The sequence below is a fragment of the Buteo buteo genome, chromosome 25 (assembly GCF_964188355.1).
Source record: "Buteo buteo chromosome 25, bButBut1.hap1.1, whole genome shotgun sequence".
NCBI classification, from domain to species: Eukaryota; Metazoa; Chordata; class Aves; order Accipitriformes; family Accipitridae; genus Buteo; species Buteo buteo.
Window position 1 is genome coordinate 18737958 of NC_134195.1, and position 21181 is coordinate 18759138.

A 21181-nucleotide genomic window follows, 5' to 3' on the forward strand; every position below is an offset into this window, starting at 1 on the left:
ACTTAGAGCCCAGGATCAGAAATCAACCAAAAGCCGATATACATGCCTTTAAGCAGAACCAACTGTATGCCTTTAAAATTCAAATTCTTATTTTTTCCAAGTAGTTTAAAGAGAGTCATCAATTAAGATAGAATTAACTACAATATGTATTTCAAGATTCACCTTAATAACTGCCATTTCAGATGAAAAGATTGAAAAAGAAAAGATGTAAAATCTTACACATTAAACACTCACTGAACAGTATCGTTTTTCTTGTTCTATTTATGACATTGCATGTAATTAAGAGAAGGGGAGTGAAAAGTGCTTTTACATGTCTTAATGCTTAAAGCACATTCCCATTTCCCTAATTTCAAACCTACCATTTTCCTGGATGTCCACAACTCCATCACTTCTACTCTTTCAGTCAAATAAGCTATTTTAGAAGCAAAGCCCAGCCACCTCCTCCTGATTTTAACACCACGCGATGTACACCTTTACAACTCAGCTGGGGAAAAAGGTGGAGGAGCAGCGTACCGGGTACCTTACTCACACCCACCTCCGATGAAGGGACCTTCAAGCCAGGTCTCGTAGGTGAGACGGCACATGCAGTGGACGTGGGCCCTTCAGGGGACATCCCGCAGGGCAGGGGGGCACGCATCCAAGGACAGCCAGGCATGTTTGGCTGTCTCGCCAGTGCCACCAATACTGCAGAGAAACCCTTTGGTGGCAAAGCCTGGGCATGCAGAACTGCCCCATGACCTGCAACTGCTGCACAGGGAAGATTTCGGTGTGTTTGCCTCCAACACAACAAATTTAGAGCGGTCAGGGCAGGCTTCACTGCATCTGCCGCTGGATCCTTTGTGCTGTCCTTTTACAAGATGTTTGTTCAGATAAAGGTAAATCATTAGATTCCGCTTGCTAATGGCTAACTACTAGGGCAAGGACTTCTGTGAAAGCCACCGGTGCCCTAACAAGGCTGAATTATTGAACCCCAGATTAGAAGTTGCCTGTTCTACTCTCAACTTCTCATACAAAGATCTAATCAAGGCACAGAAATACCTGTCTTCCAGGACAAAAGCTAACAATTCATCTTCTCAAGTGACAAGGTCACCAATAATTCAAGTCACATTCCTGAACTTGAATTTCCAAGTAAGATATTTGGCCTCATAAATGGAGAATGGGTCTTCAGCTTCTGGTGGTTTTATTGTGCTTTTGTCTCTTTTTTTTCCCCAGTACTAAAAAGTGGCCACTGCAAAACCAGTTTTTACTGAAGTTTCCCTCCCATCAAAGCAAGTTCTCACAGAAGTCATCCCTGGTTTGGGGACGATGATATAGTTCTGGAGGGCACCAGGATCAGGACCAGGAACTGTACCATGCAACCTTGGCTATAATATCCAGCAGCTTCCTTGTGAGACGTTATTAACCATTATACAAGGTGGAAACTTGACAGTCTGTCTCCAAAAAGGTATGGAATGGAGAACATGAAGACACGCATCCAAATGAAAGATAGTGTCACGCTTCGGGGTGCCCCTCTCCTTGTCAGGGGGCTGAGGTGCTGAAGAAGACAAAAGCTGTGCCCTGGTGTGTGCCCCACCAGCCGCTGCGATCCAGGGCTGGGTACGGGCAGGAATGGGGCTCCAGGCAACGAAGCACTCCAGAGTACTGTGTATGGTTGAAGGTTGGTTTGCCCTTCTCAGAGAGAAATAATAAAGTATTTAGAGAAGAGGCTTACAATTACTGCTGCTGACAGAGTAACAGTTCAGAAGTAGTTGAGTGGGCATAACAAGCAGGTAAGAAACTCAGAAATTCAGAGTTAGCAACACTGGAGGAGGCTCAGCACAACTGCTATGTATGAACAACTGGCATCCATTTTCTCCTACCTCATCTGCATCTTTATTAAAGCACAGCCTCAAAAACTCAATGTTTTCAGATAGAATTACAGAGCTAAGTTTCAAGGCAAACATATGTAAACACGTGTTAGGTAAGTGTTAATAATTCACAGCAAGATGCCAGCTCTCCATTAAGACATCTAATGTGCAAAGAAAACATTGCAAAACGTCCTTGGAATAAACTGAATAACTTTCAAACAAAAGCAATTACTCAGCCTATTGGTATCGTTCATCAAAACCTTCTTTTTGCTGCTGTTACCAAAAAAAAAAAAAAAAAAAGGTGTTTCTGCCTAGAGTTTAAATTTGTGTACTTAAAACCATAGACATAACCTCCTCCCTTTCTGACGATGATGCCTCTGCCTCTTGTCCAGGCTACAGTAACCCACCACAGGGGTGGTACCTCCACAGCCACCACAGCTGTCCAGTAACTGACTGATAAGGTGCACCGTCCCCACGTCACAACACCGCTCATGGGGATCAAGAAAGAAGATCGTAAGACACCTCTTGGGAAGGGGAATAAAAATGCCCCAGGCAAGGGGCTGTCAGAGAGCCAGCCAGGTTCCAGTTGGGACAGGAGGCAAGTGGGGTGATGAGGTAATCACTACAGGGGCAACAGCTGAACTTGGGTTTATGCTTCATCTCCAGGTAATGTCACACGTAAAGGATGTCAAACTCCTCTCACAGTACAAGCATGATCCAATACTCCAGTAAGGTATAGCATGTGCTAATGAAACAAACTTAGATACTGTAGAGATAAAAGTAGACTGATGCTTAAATTCATTTACTTTTCATTTATTATTACTGGAGTTTCCCAGTACCTGGCACCCTCTCCTCAAGAGATTATTAGGTTTTATTAGATTTCTTCGCTTAGTCACTGCAGAATCATGGCTGCACTACTTTGGGACCTCAGCAGACACAGCACAGCAGCCCTGCACCACGTTGGCTTCCCAGCATAGACCAGAGATCTTTACACCACACTGCACTGTGCATCTAGACATACTCTCCAGGACACAGGGAAAATCTGATGCCTGTGGAAAGGGAGGCAGGAAAACAACAAAGGTCAGTATATGCAGTATTCTTCCTATCACCCACCTTCAGCCAGGAGCTAGAAGTTATATTTATACAAATTGTCAATACACAGCCTTTTCAGTACAAAACCACCTAGAAATCCTAAACCAACTTCTATCTTCTCAATGGCTCTGGCATTCTTTTTCCTCGCCTTTCCAACGCAATGCTGCTCTACTTACATTCATCCAGAATGCTCTGCAAAGACTATTTGGCTTTGATGATGTTGCTTTTTTCCATGTAGCCTTCCATTGCATCTCAGCCTGTTATTAAATCAAACATTAAACATATCCCTCCCCAACTAGTCCCATCCTCTCCATCATCCTCAGCTACTGCCTACATTCATTCCACTGTGTCAGGTCTCTGTTAACCAGTTTTGTGTACTGGGAGCTTCACACTTTCTCCCCTCATTCTTGAAGAAATTACCCCTAAATATCTGTACTACTAACCTATTATTCCCATGACTTAAGACTCTCTAAAACTTAGCAAGGGCAAAACGTTTGTTTGCCAAGGCCACTAAATATCACATAACAGTCTCTGTACAATTCCTGGTGCAACTGTGTCTATCTGTTGTCTCTTCTGTAAAATTTCTGGAAGAAAAAAAATGTCTTTTGTGTTTATACAACACCTTGTACAGTGATATCCTAACCCACAAATAGGTTACCAAGACACTATGGTAATGTAAAAGTCACCTCTGCAATGCAAGGCAACCCATGGTGCAGGGATGCCCACAAGAATCCTCTGGATTCTGTGCAGATTATCACGCTGTCAGATGCCCATTTCTGTCCCTCAACCTCCCACAGTCAGGGAAGAAACAACAGATACTCTTATCACTCAGCTTTACTGTCTCGTCCCTAATTTGGGCATAATCCCCATTTAAACCAGTTATCTAACAGCTAAATATAATTTCTCTAGGCTGTGTAGTTTCCAGAAATAACTAATGCTGCATCCTCTTCCCCCCATCAGGGAAACACCCAGCAGCACTTGCCAAATCCCACCCAACCCCACTGCCCTACTCAGCAGGGCCATGTGGCACAGAGACCTAGCCCTCACAGCAGATGCTTCCCATGCTCCTGTGTGAATTAGCCATCAAATCCACAGGCTCATCTGCAGATCTGATTTTTTGAGCCTTGTCCCTTCCCAGTGCTTCAATGAGCCACCCCCAGGCAGCTCCTAAGGACCCAGCGATCACCTGCCCACTGCTTCTGTCTCACTCTTCTGGAGGAAGTCAAAAGATAACTCTAAGAAGCATCTAAACTATGCATACTGTAAATAAAACATATGTTCTTCCAGAGTGGATGTAGCCCCAGTCCATAGCACCAGGGGAGGAAGAAGGAAAAGGCAAAAGCTTTCTTAGTCCCTGCAGTAAAATCTGCAGCTGATCCTTTTCCAAGCTGGGTAAATGAATTTCATCCTCAATGGTCTTGAGCACTGCCTCAACTCTTTTAGTACAAGTATCTCCTAAAAAGCTGGGAAGAACAAAAGCAAACCAGAAACAGAGTATTTCCAGAGTTATCCTAATAAAAAGCATGGGAAAAAAAAATCTTCATTTCTTCCAAATTCAGTATGTTACATCCTTTTCTACACATTGATGTTGCGCCAGTTGAGCATAAATCACCAATTCCTCACTCTGAAGTAAAGGCAGAAGCCCTCCAGTTCTCTCCGGAGGCAAGTGACCTCCAACTATTTGATCTCACAACTGCTCACATGCCTCCTTGTTCTGGAAGCTCCTCAGTAAAAGGCATCTGGAGGAGTTTCGCAGGGACACCTAATGTCATCTGAATCGAGCACGGTGGTCCCTGGTGTGGTGGTCTACGCAACCGTGGAGTTGCTGTGCTGGAATGCCAAGCAATATCCCACTGACTCACCACACTGGGCTTTCAAACACATGTCTGAGGAGCCTCAGCTCTACCCGCTACGAACTTCACTCACCCTGCTTTGCAGTGTCTCATCTCCAGGAAACCACATCTCATAGCTGGGAGACGTTGCCTGACAGAACAAAGAAAGAGATGGACAATAAAACCTTGCCTTACAACAGAGAGATGTACATTACTAAGAAATTACATGATTTTTCTTTTCCTTGGCATTATACAAAATTTCAATGTACGAGTAACATACAGCTTTTTAGTAACTTGGACTCCAGATGTACTTAGATTGTTGTGAAATGGTTAAACTAACATTTTTCCACGTGGCAATGCTTCATGAAAGAGAAAGACCCAGCCACAAAGAATATCTTCCATGCAAAAAAATAACATAGCAAACATTATTTGCAAGTTTAGGAAGAAAGAAACAATATATGTATTAAATACACATATTTTACAGGCGAAACATCTTGTCACAAAAATTAAATAATTCCCCTGCAGTTCATAATACCAAAAGCACCTCCAGTTTCCTTTTCCCTTATTGTGCTACTAAACTCTTCCCTTTCCTCCCATCAACTACTTGCAGTCTGGCTCTCCTAGGCGACTACCCCTCACAGAACGTGTGATAACATAGAGATGCAATTCACTATTTCCCTCCTCAGGCGTTCAATTCCAGGCTTCATTAAGGCTTGCAAAGCAAATTAGAACACTTCACCACTGCACAAAATAATCTTCGCTAATAAGACAAGCCCCAGCAACTCAACCGCTTATGCCAAAATATATATGGCACTTTGAGCGCACAACACAACAGTTACCCCAGTTCCATCTCCATCTCCATTCCACCAGATGTCTCTTCAGCTATCCCAGTCCTTCCGAAATCTTTCATGCCCTTCCCAGCAGGGCTCTCCTCAGTCTCTCTGCTTGCAAAGGCTGGGTTATAAAATAACCAAAATAACAAAAAAAAAACCAACCTTTGGACTTGATGGGAGGTCTCATTACGCTCCCCGCATGCTGCTTGTTCTGTGCCCTCGACAGTTCAGCAGCTGCTTCTGCTGCACCATCATTCCCAGTCCTCAAGCCTGGATGGAGACCCCTTCCCTTGCTCCCCAGGCACTTTATCACTGGCTCCAAGGAACACGCCAAGCAAACTCCCCTTTCCTTTTCTGCTTTCAGCCTCCTCTAGCCTTGGATTTTCTTTCAAGAGGGGTCAGCAAGCAAGCCCCTCTGTAGTTCCCCCTGCTATCTACCTTCTACAGACATCTTCCACACTCTCCTTGGGAACATCCCAACTAATTGTTCCCTTCTAGCTCTGCTTTGATTTGCCCCAGATGTTGCCAACCATATTTCTCCTTGCTTCTTGGCTTCCACTCCATCTGTCTGAATTAGATCCAGCACAAGAAGACCTCCTGCTTTCCTACAAATGCTTTGGTCCTATTTTAATTAAAGCGGCCAGTCACCCTCTAGCACAGCAATATGGTTATCAAATGCCTTTATCTCAACCAAAGGAGCATATTTCAAAAAACTGTAAGGAGGCCAGGAATAAATAATTCACTGCAGGAATCCTTCTTTTCAACTGTAATTCAAGTGACATCTTAAGCCTGCTATCTTCAGCTCCAAAAAAGGTCTATGGCTAAATCTCATGTTGAATCGTAAGTCCAAGTAGCTGCACTTGGTCCAGAAGAAGGGTTTCCAAGAGCTCAAAGCACTTAGGAAAGGTGTCCTGCCACCTGAGACCATAACACACTCTATAGCCACCACAACTGCCATAAAGATTTGCTCATCGCTGCTCCCAACGTCTCTATCTCCATGGCACAACAGCTCTTCAACCTGTCAAGCAATGAGCGCTCTCTCTGTTCCCTACCCCTGCCATCAGGATTCGGAAGGCACGGTGTAAAAGCTGGCATTTGTGGAGCACAGGCAATACGGATCATGCCCCATTATCTCTACCCACTCCTCCTGCAGTGGCACCTCCCTGGCTCAGCTGGGGCTGCAGCCTTCAGCAGCCTTCAGGATACAGGAAGGATTTCCTCCAGTAAAAGCAAGACAATATCCAGCTTCCAGCCAGTTTGTCAGAGAGATTCCCAAACAACCAAGCCTTCAAACCCAGTATCTAAACACCAGGGAGCTTTGTTTTCAAAAGACTCCCAGAGAGGAAGCTCTGATTGACAAATACAGCACTGTGGCATAGCTCCCCCAGTGTCCCCTCCAGGCCAGCTATCACACAGATGGAAGGAGTTACCAAAGGACAGCAGATCTTCTCTTTTTAATTCTGGCACTTATGCCAGATCCCGTGCTCTACAGCAATCAGAATTTCCATTTACAATCTGAGTGTATAAGCTGGATGCTACTGGATTAAAGAAATAAAGTGCATATATTTGAAATTTAATAGCACACTGATACAGCCTCAAGACATGTTACAAAAAAACAAGCAGATAGCCTGTCACAAGCTGAAAACAACAAATGGTAGTAGAAGGCAAATGTAATATAGCAAGTTGCGCTAAAGCACACAGTAATTGCCACAAAACAAGCACAAACAAAACGCGAACAATATTTAGAGAGACAAGTTGAAAATGCTACTAAAAAGAGAAACAGCTCAAGAAGGCATATGGACAAGACAGAAGACCCCTTTCACTGCTAAAAAATGGTATTGAGTTGTGTGGAAGACCTCAACATTACAGACCTCCTCCTCTGGGAAGGAAGAAGAAAGGAAGGAGGCTCTAATTACTATAACAAAAAGTAAGGATATAAAAGATCTAGAACAAGATTTCAAAAACTATCTAAATGATCTAGGAGCTTGAGGTTCATCTACAAAAGCGAGTCAGGGGCTTCAGAAAATCTCATCACTCGAGACAATGGCAAGAACTATTCAGGGAGCGCAATGCGCCACAGCAGCCAGTAAGGACCATGCACCACTGGGTCCAACACCCACCTTTCATCTCACCAAACCGCTCTGGAGGTGGGAGCTTCTCTTCCACGGAGCAGCCCCGGGATGGCACCTCGGGCGCAGCTTTTCCAGGAGGAAACCAGGACGTCACACCACGAGTGAGACGGGGCAGGGAGGCCCAAGCTGGAGTCACAGCTCTCCTCTTCCCAGCGGTGGTGGCACTTCAGAGGCAATCCTGTTTTCCAGCCCTAATGACGTTTTACTTAGCTACTCACTTCTTACGCTGTTTCGGTCTTCTCCCCTTCCTTATCTTCTTTTATTTGAACCATGCAGCTGTAATCCACAGTCACCATTTTTCTCTTTTTATTTTCTTGTCCATTCAAGGAGAAGAGCGCTTATTGAGACTGCAAAAGGTTATGACTCCGAGCCATCAAGGCCTTGTTTTACTGTGGGCAAGATCCTTCTGTCAGCCTAATTTCATATTCGATGCTGGAGGCTGCACCTGCTTGACAAAACCTCTGCCAGTAAATGCAGACTTGCCAAAACCATTTCTCAAGAGCAAGGAGAAGAGACACAGGAGATCAGATGTTGACCAACGTACTCCAGAAGCTCAAAAAAGCCCACTACTGCCTTGTAAATGGCAGCAAATTATGACCTGTACTCCTTTTAAATAGCAGCGTGGAAGCATTTAGTTCAGGAAGCCAATTTGGTACCAGCTTTTTCCGGGCCCTGTGGCCCCATCTGCCTATTCCAGTTTAGTTTAGCTTTGACTGATCCCAGTTACGTAACTGTACCCTTAAGCTCCTAAGTTGTAAGGTCAAGATCAGGTTAAACTGTTGCTGTGTAAGACAATATAGGCAAAGCCTGAACTGTCCTACTGCCACACCTATTTCTCTGTGTATCTGATGCAATTCCCAGCCCAAAGCTCGGCAGGAGATTTCCTTTCCTTCTTGCATACTTCTTCAGTTTTTTTTCCTTCTTCTTCCGTTTCTCTCCCAGATTATTTTTACTTTTATAATACACTCAGGAAGATGACAAAATATGGAAGTTAGAAAAGCTGAACTGACAGGAATGCTTCTGTACCATCCTTTTACTACAGGCGTGGAATGGAAGTGTTTTAGGCAGCACATCATATGGGCTGTCATGAGCACACTGAACCACCATGAAACGGGGCAGGAAAAGATAACGATATTTTGTCAAATGTTCAATATTTTTAAACCTAAAGTGAAATAACCCACAAAAGCAGATGGAGCTCAACTTCAGAGCAGGTCTGTCCCAACAGCACACTGGCCTGAAGGTAGATACCTTGCAAACCCTGGGCTCCCTAATGCTGGAATATGTAGGCGGGCTTGGTTAAACAAGCTGGCAGGAGGCCTACCTGGCAAGTAGTTACTGAAACTTTCCTGCCAAATCCCTGCTGAAGTCCTGCTAGAGCACTCTCAAGCTGTGTCTGCGAAACACTTGAATTTGGCTGTTTGGTTTTTTTTGGTTTTTTTTTTTAATTTTACTGACATTTAAAAAAAACACCCTGGCTTTCTTTGCATTTGTGAGACACAGCAGTGTAGCTGCAGTGTAATGGCAGGCTATGCCTCACAGAGTGGTACCACAGCAACAACTTTGTAGAATGGTGCAATGAAAGAAATCACTTTTCTTATAAGCCTGCTTCCAATGTTGATGCTGGAGAGCATCATACTTTCTGCAGTAACCCAGCAATTTCTGTTCCATCAAAGGTATGTTGTAGCACAAGGGAAGACAGCAGAGTTTTCATTCAACTGTGGAAAGAAACGATACTCAAAAGTTACAGAATCACAGAAAAAATTAGGTCAGAAGGGACCTCGGAGGTCATCTGGTCCAATCTCCTGCTCAAATCAGGGCCAGCTTCAAAATTTGATTGGGTTCCTTGGAGCCTTGCCCTGTCAAGGGTTGAAAATTTCCAAGGACAGAGATTCCAGAGCCTCTCTGGGCAACCCATTTCAACACTTAACCACTCCTGCTGTGAATGTTTTTTTCTTTAGATCTACTCAAAATTCCTCTTGCTGCAACTTGTGACTGTCATTGTGCAACTCTGACAACACCCAGCTCCATCTTCTCCTTAGTCCCCATGTAGGTAATAAAAGTGGAATTACAACCCCCCTTATTCTTCTCCAGGTTGAAACAAATCTCAGCCTTTCCTTGTGCATTAAGCACTCTCATCCCCTAACCATCTTGATGGCCCTCCACTCCACTCGCTCCAGTATGTCAACACCTCCCTTGTACAAAGGAGCCCAGATGTGGACTCGTAAGGGCGAAGACACCTCCCTTGGCCTGCCGGTTACCTTTTTTGCCCATACAACCCATTACACAGCCACCCTGTTCTCCACATTATGCACCTTCCACCACTCACTAACTTATCTAACAGGTTTTCCTCTGATCCATGTGAGGTGGTGTAATTTAGCTGCATTTGGGCTAAAAAACAGGCAGGAGGCTCTGTTACATAGTTCAGTCCAAGAAAGAAAAGTATGCTCAGCTGTCACATTCATCCTGCCTCTGTTGAGGTTTATGAAACAGAAAGGTTCCGTCTGAGCCTCGACAGAGCATGGAAATGGTATGCGCTCAGACCTCAAGCAAAGAAAAGGATCAAGAAGCATTTTGGTCAGCATGCCAGAGATTTTTAAAATATGCAAATTTACCAATGTAAATCTAACTAATTATTCTATTAAAAAGTTGCTTAAAGCCCTCCATACAGGTTGACTGCCAATTAAATCACATTCCTTTAGTGAATATGGAATTTAAGGCACGTTATCCCAGAAAAAAGTAAAACTTCTAATTGTGTTTATTTAAGTAATTTGGCTGCCTAATTCTCCCAGCTGGCTATGGTTTGGTACCCACTCTCCGGCGCAGCCCACTTTGTGTATCATGTGTGAGTACGCTGTCCCCTTCTACGAGACGTGTCCCTGTGGCAGGCTGCTACAAGAGCTGTCACTAGATGCAGAGACACGAACACATGCTTGAGAAACAGTAGTGAAGCAATGAGCAAAAGGCACACCATATTTTGTCAGCAGGAATGTTATGAAATAGCCACAAGAAAACTCAGCCATATTGTTCTAATTTAGGATAGAGTAGATAGGGTCTTATTTTGGAGCATGAAAATGTAATCTATTCCAGCCTCTCTTTCCCCACCACCCCTTTCAAATAACAGTCTGCACTGTCATCCACGTTAAATTAACAGCTAAACATAGCTGACTTCCAACCAGGATGTTACGAGGATTTAGCCTTCCTATATACACATCCACTTACAAAAGAAATTGTGGTAATGAGATGGAGATCGAAATATTGCCCAGAATCCTTTTAAAATCGAGGGCAGGGAAAAGAGATGAGGGATTTCTTTATGATTTAAGAAGGATAAATATGAGATATGTACGATCAAAACAACAAAATTTGAGAAGTTAGAGCAGATGTGTTAATCCACATTCTTAAGCTTCAAATTCTCCCATTTCACGTAAGTGTCAGCTTGTCCCTGAGCTTGACAGCACTGTACAAAGAAACAATTGCATATCTTCTAAAAACAGAAGATGGTGAGATCTCTTGGACAGTTTGCCCAAAGACTCTATTGTGCTTAAACTCTTAGGGGAATACAATTCAGAAAGGTTTATTCAATAAATTAAAAGAAATACCTCCTACGGGAAGCAAAAGACATAACAGAATGAAAAACATTTCCTGTAGGAGGAATATTTTTAGACTTTTAGAGAGAGAGGCAAATGAAAACTGAACAGAGCACTGCCAACTGGTTTCTCACCACATTACTCTCAGTAGGGTGCAACTCAACTGAAATTACCCTTTAGAGAAAAAAGAAAAAGACAGTGCTCAAAAAACATCTTGCTGTATTACAACAGTGGCAGAAAACAAAGGGATAAAGCAAATAAAACCTGAAAATAGCAATGGAAAATTTGTATTAGTCTTTCTCTTACAAAATCAGTTATAGGCATTCAGTGGAGGTACAGCCCCATCACTGAAAACCAAATCCAGGAAGCCAGTGCTTTGGAGAAGCATGACTCTGAGGCAGTGCAAAAGTAATCTTAATCACAGTACAAAAAAATGAATCTTTCATTTGTTAGCAAAGTGTGCATCATACTCTGTACTTTGCTGAAAACCATTTTGTCCATTTATGAGACAAATAATTTATGAGAACAAAAGGACTCATTAACATTTGACTCGGCCAACCCAAATAATAGGCTACAGCTACAGTAAAGTAGCTTTTTTTTAGTATGAACTAAAGGGATGAAAGCAAGAAAAAGGCATATTATCTTCCTTTTTAATGTTTGCCATGGAGGATAACTGAAGATAAGCACAACAAGGACAACTAGAAATGGATAAAAGGCAAGCCCAACCTGAAAAGGTCCAAGTGCATGGAACAGGAACTCATAAATGAACGGGGAGGAAAGAGAAAAGCAAGATCTACCCAAAGTCCTAACAGGTTCTCAGCAGCCACAGTGAGAGTTTCTGCATGGGACTGAGTGCTCATGTGCATCCTTAGCAAGAGCAATGCTCAAAAATCTCTTTTTGACCTTACACTGTCAAAGAATCCTCACAGATAAATATCGTAAATCAGAAAGTCTTGTCTTTGAGAGGCTACAGAAGAGAGAGAATAGGAAGATCCAGAAAAGACAGTTCTGGTTTCACAACTTGGGAGGCTGACGCAAGCTGTTCCCATAGCCAGGATCGTGAGGATGATGACCCAGGGATGAGAGCTTTAGGGTGGGAAACTGATGTTTGTTTTTACAGGCCAGAAACACAGTACCTAACCTACTTAGCTCCAAAAACACAAACATGTGGTACCCAACATCTGGTTCCAGTACGACAATGTGGTGACCGTCAAGCACTGGAAGCTCATCAAATCCTTCAAAAACACTCTTAACTCTCCTGGGGATTTAGTAACTCCTTGCTGACACCCGGAGTGGAACAGACGTGTAACTTGAAATAGCCAGTCTGTACACATCTAAGAAAAGCTGAAACTCAACCAGAAAGCCTGCGCATACATTTCCATTGATATGTATTATTGCTACAGGATAAGAATAGATAAAAAATAATAGAAATTATTTTGAACAAACACAGCTTAAACATCTGCACAACAGATAGGAAAGTTTTAAAGAGAGGTAGATGAAGTAAGTAAAATTCCTACGACTGAATGATACCTAAAGGCTTTGATTCCTACCAGATACTCTGTTTTGACTAGTAGTATTCACCTGCCAAAAGTAAAGCACACACTTGAGTACTCTTGTCAGACTGAAGTCTGAGAGCTCAATACCTTGCAAAATTGGATGATGAGTCGCAACGTCAAATTCCAATGAAGTCTGAATCTTGCCCTTACTTTCTCACTGTCCCCCTTCCAGCTTCCATAAGCTGAATGAGATATTTGGCCACTTCTCCCACCATCCAGATGCCTGGTTCAGTTAAAAACCAGTGTAACCCAGGATGTACAAAAGCTATGTTTTAAGACATCAGCTTAATTCCAGTGACCCTTACATTCTCAAATACTATCCCACATAGCCAGAAAACCAAATATAAGCAGCGTTATATTATGTTTAATGAGACTAAGATAGTATTGCCATTATAACCCTCATTTTCATCACCTTTTTATGTTAAGATTTCAACTCTGCAACTCTGACACTGACACAATCTAGTTACTACTATACCATCATGAGTATTCAGCCCTACTTGCTCAGAACTCCCTGCTGGTTACCATTATGGTATCTACATCCAGAAGGAAAAAAATCCCACAAAACATGCTTAATACCTATATGCTTACACAGCTACAACACCACAGAAGAGTGAAAAGACTCCTGAAAAGTTCTCCACCTGCAGATTGTCACAGCTGCAGCTCCTGTCAGAAAAGAGAGTCTGCAAAGCTAAATGTGCCACAGCTCCATCCTGAAGTCAAGACAGCGGTCTGGGTCACTGGTATTTTAGAGGCTGCTCAAAATTACTTTTCGGTCTCATTTCTATTATTTTCACAAGTTCCTTTCCCATTACTTAAGCAATGCACACTCGGGGAGAATTCTGTCTGTCTTAGCTGTCAACTCGCATATTTTCACCAAATGTCTTCAGACGTAATTTAGTTGGGAATGGGAAGACTGCATTTGCCAAATTCAGAAATGTTGGAGATATTTAGTTATTTTTAATGGCATTCCTCTTCATACAACACCCACAAGATTTCTGCCCACCAAATTTTGCAATTACAGAACTCTTACAGCACTGAACAGGACAGACTTAGGTTGAAACTAATCTGTGTGTCTAGTGTTTTAGGGTGTCTTACAGAAGAAAATGAAGCAGTGCAGTTCAGCGGTAAATAACAGCACACAAAGTTTTTTACTTCCAAAACCAAAAACCTTCCAATACACAGTTCTCGCACATCTCATTAAAAAGCCCCCCTCAAAGAGAAAAATGCAAGTTAGCAATTTTGGGGATGGGGGAGTGTCCAGTTTTTTAAATGTTTGGAGGAAGACCAGAAAAACAAGGTGACAAAAAAGCCATTTAAACATGCTAGACCCCCTTTTTGCTTCCTGAAAAATTAATCAGGGCTCTATGCAGGAGTATGTTCAAACCTCTCTTCCATCCCTATAGAAAAATGTCTGGGTTAGGTATCAAGGCACTTAAGGATAACGGACACTGAGCTCACCCTTCAGCTACATATCACTCTTCAGAGATCATTATGGCAAAAAGATCAACTAGGGCTGACAGCAATTTAATGCATTCCCTGTGATTCCTACCCAAAGACAGACAAATTTTCCATCTGATGGGGAAACAATTCTAGAGCATCTCATCATAACAAGCCACACAATAAACACAGGCAAATGCAGGAGCAACGAAGTCAAAAACATGAGGCTAACAGCTCGGCAAAGATAAAGCCTGTAAGACTATGGCAACTGGAGAGCAATAAATATGACATTGTCAAATGAGACTAAATGTTGAGGGGCTATTCCATTAAAATATTTGCATGTATAGTGTTAAATTAGTTTATTGGGGAGTACTGACCTTTAGACGATGGGAAATATTGCAGCCTTCAGCACTATCCCCAGTTCCAAGCGCAGCAGCTTTGCTTTTACACCTGGAAAGCTTCAGCTTAACCCCTGGTTTGACAAACACACTGTCACATCAGCACCACTTGAAGTGCAATGCCTAGTGAAAACTGGGGAAAGGATGTCTTCCCTTACGTATCTCATGCTAGATCTTTTGAAAGTGATGCAGTACATGTATTTCTATTTCACGTTTTCTTCTTGCATCCTAACGAACAGGAGAAAACTGCCTTCTTTCCCTCTTTTCTGTAGGTAACCTACAATTTTCAGAATATATATCAATCATTGCTTACCAGTTGAATAGGGGAAGGAAAAATAAAGAAAAGCTCTCCCTCCTCTAAATTTACAACAAACAGGTTCTGCTCCTGCAAACGTGATTATGCGATCAGTCCTTTCTCTCTCCAAAACAGCTTGTCCTGCTAACCTCAAAGAAAAATACTCATTTAAGCATCCAAAGATATATATCCATATGGGAATGTGACCTCTTGGTTTGCTCAATTTTTAAGAATTTTGCTTTACCCTTTATCTTTGAAAGTACTTTTCATCTGTGTCCTTCCATCAGCATAGTTTTGAAACAAGCTCTGGCTATAAGAAAGCAGAAAGAAGTAAGCTAGCCATTCACAGCAACCTGGAAAAATTGAGTTAAAATTAATTTGCAAAAGCCAGTGATGCTCGGGGCGGGGGGGACGGACTTTGGCAAGCAAGGAGATACAGAAGGAGGGAATCTGAGACGGCCTTCCCAATGGATTTAAACTCTTAAAGTATCAAGCAAGTGAATTGATGGAAACTGACCTCCCAAGGTCCCCATCAGTTGAAAATGGTGTTGTGAGCGTTCACTACTTACAACTGCCATGCCCTAAATTATCACTCTATATGACTCAAACAGAAGTTATAAAATAATTTAGCTAACCTCATGTTGTTCTGATATGGCAGACGAGCATCTCGAACATCCTTGCAGCTAGCCACAGCTTGGCCAGCCAGCAGCTCAGGAGACACCAGGACGACTGCTGGCTTCTCCCCCAAAACCTGGTGAGGAACCAGGGCGACCTTCCCTCCCGCACCATGGGAAACCCCTGGGCCCATTGTGCTCAACAGAAAGCCTCCCTGGGCAAGCCAGCCGGTCGATCGCAGGCTGCGCCAGGAGGAGGATGAGGTGAGGAAGGACTGAGCCGACCGCCTGCGGCAACTCAACAGTGCTGAGGAGCAACTTGCAAACTCAGGATGGTGCCTCCTGCTTCCTGGCGGCCAGGCACACAAGCAAGAAGGCTACAGATGTTGTGCCACCATTGCTTTAAAAACAGCTCTCCCCCCAAAAAAACGTATTAGTTGGAGATGTTAATGTTTAATGAGTCACTAACACATGGAGTAGGATAGCAGAATACTCAGGCCATATAAGTTTAAGTGTGTAGATTTGGTTTATCATAACAAAGAGATTACTCAGATACGTTCACATGATTTGTCGTATTTGTTATACACATGCTGTGGCTTTCCATTGCCGTCTTCAGGACAGAAAAATAAGCAAAGGAATTAACACAACTTCAGACTTCACACAAATCCACTCATTTTGAGCTATTTTGGACTTTTCATGTGGCAAACAAATTCCAGTCAGTCACCGTAAAACACTTGCATCCTTAACTTGTACAGGACTACTCACATACTTAAGCATAAATGTATGACTAAACGTTGGCAGAATCAAGGCATTAAGGTATCTCTACATATTTTTACCACCTTTGTCCATGATATTTAATTTACTTAGAGAGTCACTTAACCTTACGAAGCACTTAATGAAAGCATAGTAGTCATAACAGACTTAATTTTGTAAGTGAAAGTGAATTTTCTTTAAGGAAGACAGCTTAAAGGGACAGCTGAGATCTGACAGGAATTGAGGATGAATTCTTGTTTCCCTAGTTAAAACCCCCCCTCGGCTTTGCCCTGCTGAAACCACTGGAAATGTTGTCACTGATTTCCACAGACCCAGAAACAGGTTTTTTATTTAAGCAGCCTCTACATGAGCAGATAATAGACAGGGAAGGAATGCTTGTCAGCGAAGTAAAGCTCTACTAAAAATAATCTTTATGGTTGTAAAATATTCTTGTGCATAAAATTACATGTTGATAAAGCAGAGCCAGATCACCCGGGAGTGAGACACCTCTGTCACATGATGCTTCACATCTAAAAATCTGTGGATCCAAGAATATAGGCCTAACACCTTTCTTTGTGTAAAGCCTTTAGGTGCGACCTGCTGCTGAAACTGGAAATTCCCTGCACACTCTGGCATTCCACTAAAAATCATTTCTGAATGGCCGTGTGAACCATGCAGCAACCTTTCCCTCCCTAGGCCAGTAGACACGGCTGTGGTAGAAAACGCTGAAGTCAAAGAACTACAGTAAAAAAAAAAAAAAAAAAAAAGAAAAGGTAAAACAAACAATCCATCCTTCTCCTGGCCTCATATTAAAGCTGTTACGGACATTTTGGCCTCATATACAGAAATCGCAGATCAGCTGGTAAGGGAGCGTGCGGTGTAGGCTTTAAAATCTGAATATGCCTGGGTCAGGTACTCCCACCCCTGCAGCCCTGAAGCCGCAGGCTGCCCCAGCGCAGGATTTGCACAGCTCGCATGCCAGCGCGTGCTGCAAACCACATCTTCACCGCATCCCTCCGGACATCACTGCAGAGATGTGGCTCGGGACAGGTGAAGGAGGTCCTGCTCAGAAGTTGTTATTTTAGGGGGTTCTGAAGAGAATACCTCCATGGCATTTTTATTTCTCTTTACTGCTTTAGAGATTAAGGTAGGGGGAAGAAAATAATTCCCACCTGTATCTCCTGAAGTATTATTTTTAGCACATAACCCTGTTGCTTGCACAGTGGCTTTAGAGAAGTATTTTCCAAAAAGTGCAGTTGTATTGAAGGTGTTGGAATGAAAGTAAAGAAAACAGGTTGTGCAATGAACAGTTCTTCTATTCCCTGGCTAATAGGGTAGGAATTTTTAAGTACTCAACCCAAAACCTTCCATGCTCATTTTCAGCTCGCAGTCATCTATTTAGTTGTCTTTTACAGCTGAGAAAAATCATCGTCATGATGTATTTCATTTTCTAAGTTGAAAAAAAACAGAACTACAGATTTCCTACTGAGAATGCAATAATTTGGATAATGGGTCCTTTTAAAGTTACACTATTATAAACAGTTATTTCCTTTTCACCCAATAAAATGTGAGGGTTTTCACCTCCTCTAGCACACTCAACTTTGTCACAGCTAGGGTGAAGCCCCAGAGACAGAGAATCCTTCAGTGAACAAGTGAACAAATACTAAAAACTGAACAAGTACTTTTTCAATAAAGACTAAATAGGAAGCAAACAACTAAATCCTTTATGAACAATGGTATTTTAAGATAAAACCAAACAGGAAGACCATTAGGAGGCATGCCTGCAGTAAGAGGGGGAATACGATCAAAATTATGTATGTGCAGTTTCTTTTAAAATATAGATTATAATCATTTATACGTGTCATTGCTGATAGTTATAACTAAGTTAATATTTGTAGAACGCCTTGAAAATAGAAACTCTGAAACCAGTCGGTATCGGGTATATGGCAACTGACATTTGGTGCCACAAATTCACAGTGACAATGTTGACTCGCCGCGGGAGCCCGGCTTCAGGTGCAGCATCGCAGCCGCACCACTGTGATGGCTGGGACAGCGACCGCGATGACACTTGCGCCCAACTGAGGGCTCGTGGAGAGGGGTGGCCCAGCCACCTCCCCGGCCCGGACACAGGGACCTGGCACAGAGACACGGCTACTCGCTTGTTCTGACAGCGCTGGGCTCAGACCTTCCCAAAATTGTTCTCTTACAACAGAATCACATGTTAGGGTTTGGGTTTTTTTCTACTGTAAACATGATTTTTTTATTATTTTTAAACTACACTCACACATATGTCTCAGCTACTGTAAAAATCAGGCCTCACTGATAGGAAAGATGGCTCCAAAATACAAGACCACACTTTGTTAGTGTAAACACCCATTTCTTAAACATATGAAAGATACTCACCCAGGTTCAACAACAAGTGAACAACAATTTGTCAGAGAACAGCGCTGTAACATCACACGAAACTGCACTGAATCAAATTTAACTATAAATTACGTCACTACACTGCAATCATGTTATCAGTAATATAATACAGACACACTCCCCAAAAAAAAGGTTCAGCTACTTAAAAATGCTAGATACATGGCAAATTGGGAAAAAAACAACAACATACTTTTGAATTTGCAGTCTGAAGATGTGCTGTGCTACACGGTTTGATGGTGTACAGACCTGAAAAAAATGCCCCAAATGTCTGACACCTTTGCGTGGATTCAGTGAAAACAGGGAGACCTGCTTACATTTGCAGATCAGAGACCACGCTCTGAGTCTTGGAAACCCTGCACAGGAAATCTTAAATATCTTCTGCTTTTTTGATGTTCCTTATCAAATCATGACTGGCTAAGCAGACAACTTAATTAGTGCGAGCATCTAAAGGTCATTACCCACTGTCTGTCTCCCTGGAGTTTTTAAGTCACGGACACTGCAACTCCCACAAAGTTCTCTGAAATGACTAATTGTTAAGTACCTTAAAATTCAAGCATCAAGATGAAATATTGGTGAGAGTACCTTCTGATCACGAGACTTAATAATAATGCACTTTCGAAAACCGCTAAAAACCTTCACCGCCTCTTTCAACATTAGCCAGCATCGTGCCTGAAGTCACCACCCAAGCGCTGACGCTCCATCCCAACTGGCAGATGTTGGCAACTTTTATCCCCCAAGCTAACAGGGAGGATGTGGGGGCTCGTTTGGGGCGAGAGGCAGCCGCTGCCCTTCAAAACTACTTTTGTAGTTGTGGTGCCTAGTTCGGCTTTGGATCCCAGATCACTGTGTAAGGTAACGCTTTTTCAAGGACTTCTGCATCCCACTGAAACAATGGGGCTATTTCGTTGATAGATCCAGTTAGTATTGGCTATTTATAATAGATACATTCGAAATGGAAATAAAAGGAGAAGGCTGCCTTCCGACCCCAACGCAAAAGCTCCAGGAGGCACGACTGAACAGTTAAGCGGGAAACCTCACTGCCACGAACAGGATGGAGAACGTCTTCAAACAAAAAATTTCTTCTTCTTCTGCTACAAAGGGCTGTGCCTAACCCGCTCACCGAGCAATCGCTATCAAGAAACAACGCCACATTCTTTGAATACATTCGTCCACACGGTACGGTATCTGCAGCCCAACGTCGACGACATCCAAGTTAAACGAATAAATATTTGCACTGCAAAGTTGGATTTCTCTTGGAATACGATCCCTCCTCATGTGGTTTTCACACATGTGCGTTGTCAAATAAATCACCGCTCGCCGGGTGCGCGCGTTAAAAACCCTCCGCCTATCTTGTTCGAACCCCTCGCGGACTCCGGTTTACGAGGTGCGAAACCGGGAGGGGACGGGTTTTACAACGCCCGCCACCACGAGAGACGGAGCCCGTCGAGGCGACGTCGAACGTGTCCCCCGCGCCCACCGCGGACTCCCCGGCCCTCCCGCGGACACGCGTGGGGCCGCCCGGCCCGGCTTTACCTCAGATTTCCACACGACGTAGGCGGCGGGGCGAGGCCCGGGCGGCGAGGGCTGCCCCTTCCTCTGCTGCAGCCAGCGGCGGGGCGAGGAGAAGATGCTGCTGTTGGCGGGAGCGGCGGGACCGCTCAACGCCGAGGCCGAGGGGGTGCGCGCCAGGAAAGGCAGCTCCCACCCGGGGCTCCGCTTCCCGCGGGGGCTCTCCTCGTCGAAGAGGGCGCTGCCCGGCGGAGACCGCTCCAGCGGGGTGCTGGGGGTGGAGAAAGAAGCGCCGGGGGAAGGCGGCGGGGCTCCCCGAGGAGCGCGGCGTTCCCCCGGGGGGCTGCCGGTGGTCCGCGCCCGCGGCGCCCGGCCCGCGCTTTCGCCTTCCTCACGGCCGCCGCCGCCGATGATGGCGGGGTCGAGGCTGCGCGTCTGGCGGAGCCTCCGCTTGGAGAGGTTCTTGGCGGCGGGGGCGGCGGCGGCGGCGGCCGGGGAGGAGCAGGAGAAGACGCTGCTCAGCAGGCTCTGCGCCGACATCGCGGCGGCCGCTGCCCCCTCCCCGGATCGGTGCCGGCTCTCGGGGCGTCGTGTGTCCCGTCCCGTCCCGTCCCCTCACACACCGCGCCCGGGTTCAGCCCCCGGCGGCGCGGCCCGACGGCGGCACCGGGGGGCTCATGGCGGCGTCCGGGGCTGCTGCCGCCACCGCCGCGGTCACTTTGCTGGGAGGGTAGAGGGAAGGGAGGGAGGGAAAAAAAAAAAAAAAAAAAAAAGTTACGAGAGAAAAGGGGAGGGAAGGAGGCAGCGGCGGAGCTTTTATCTCGGCTCGCCGCAGCCTGCCAGAGTCACTCCCCCCTCGGCCGCGACGCGCCCCG

General features: G+C 44.3%; 1 protein-coding gene across 2 annotated transcripts in view; it reads right to left on the bottom strand.

The window, feature by feature from the left end:
• The window catches only part of ARHGAP6 (Rho GTPase activating protein 6), a 338646-nt gene extending 317671 nt beyond the window's left edge, over positions 1–20975 (bottom strand). The window contains exons 1-2 of one of the 2 annotated variants that reach the window (XM_075057321.1): positions 20331–20931; positions 4866–4922 (exon numbers count right to left, since the gene is read on the bottom strand). In XM_075057321.1, coding sequence (XP_074913422.1) covers positions 4866–4922; positions 20331–20846 — 573 coding nt within the window. In that variant the 5' untranslated portion in view covers positions 20847–20931. Of the gene's footprint in view, positions 1–4865; positions 4923–20330 lie in introns of both variants that reach the window. The other variant, XM_075057316.1, reaches the window with a different exon arrangement.
• Positions 20976–21181: the final 206 nt, after the last annotated feature.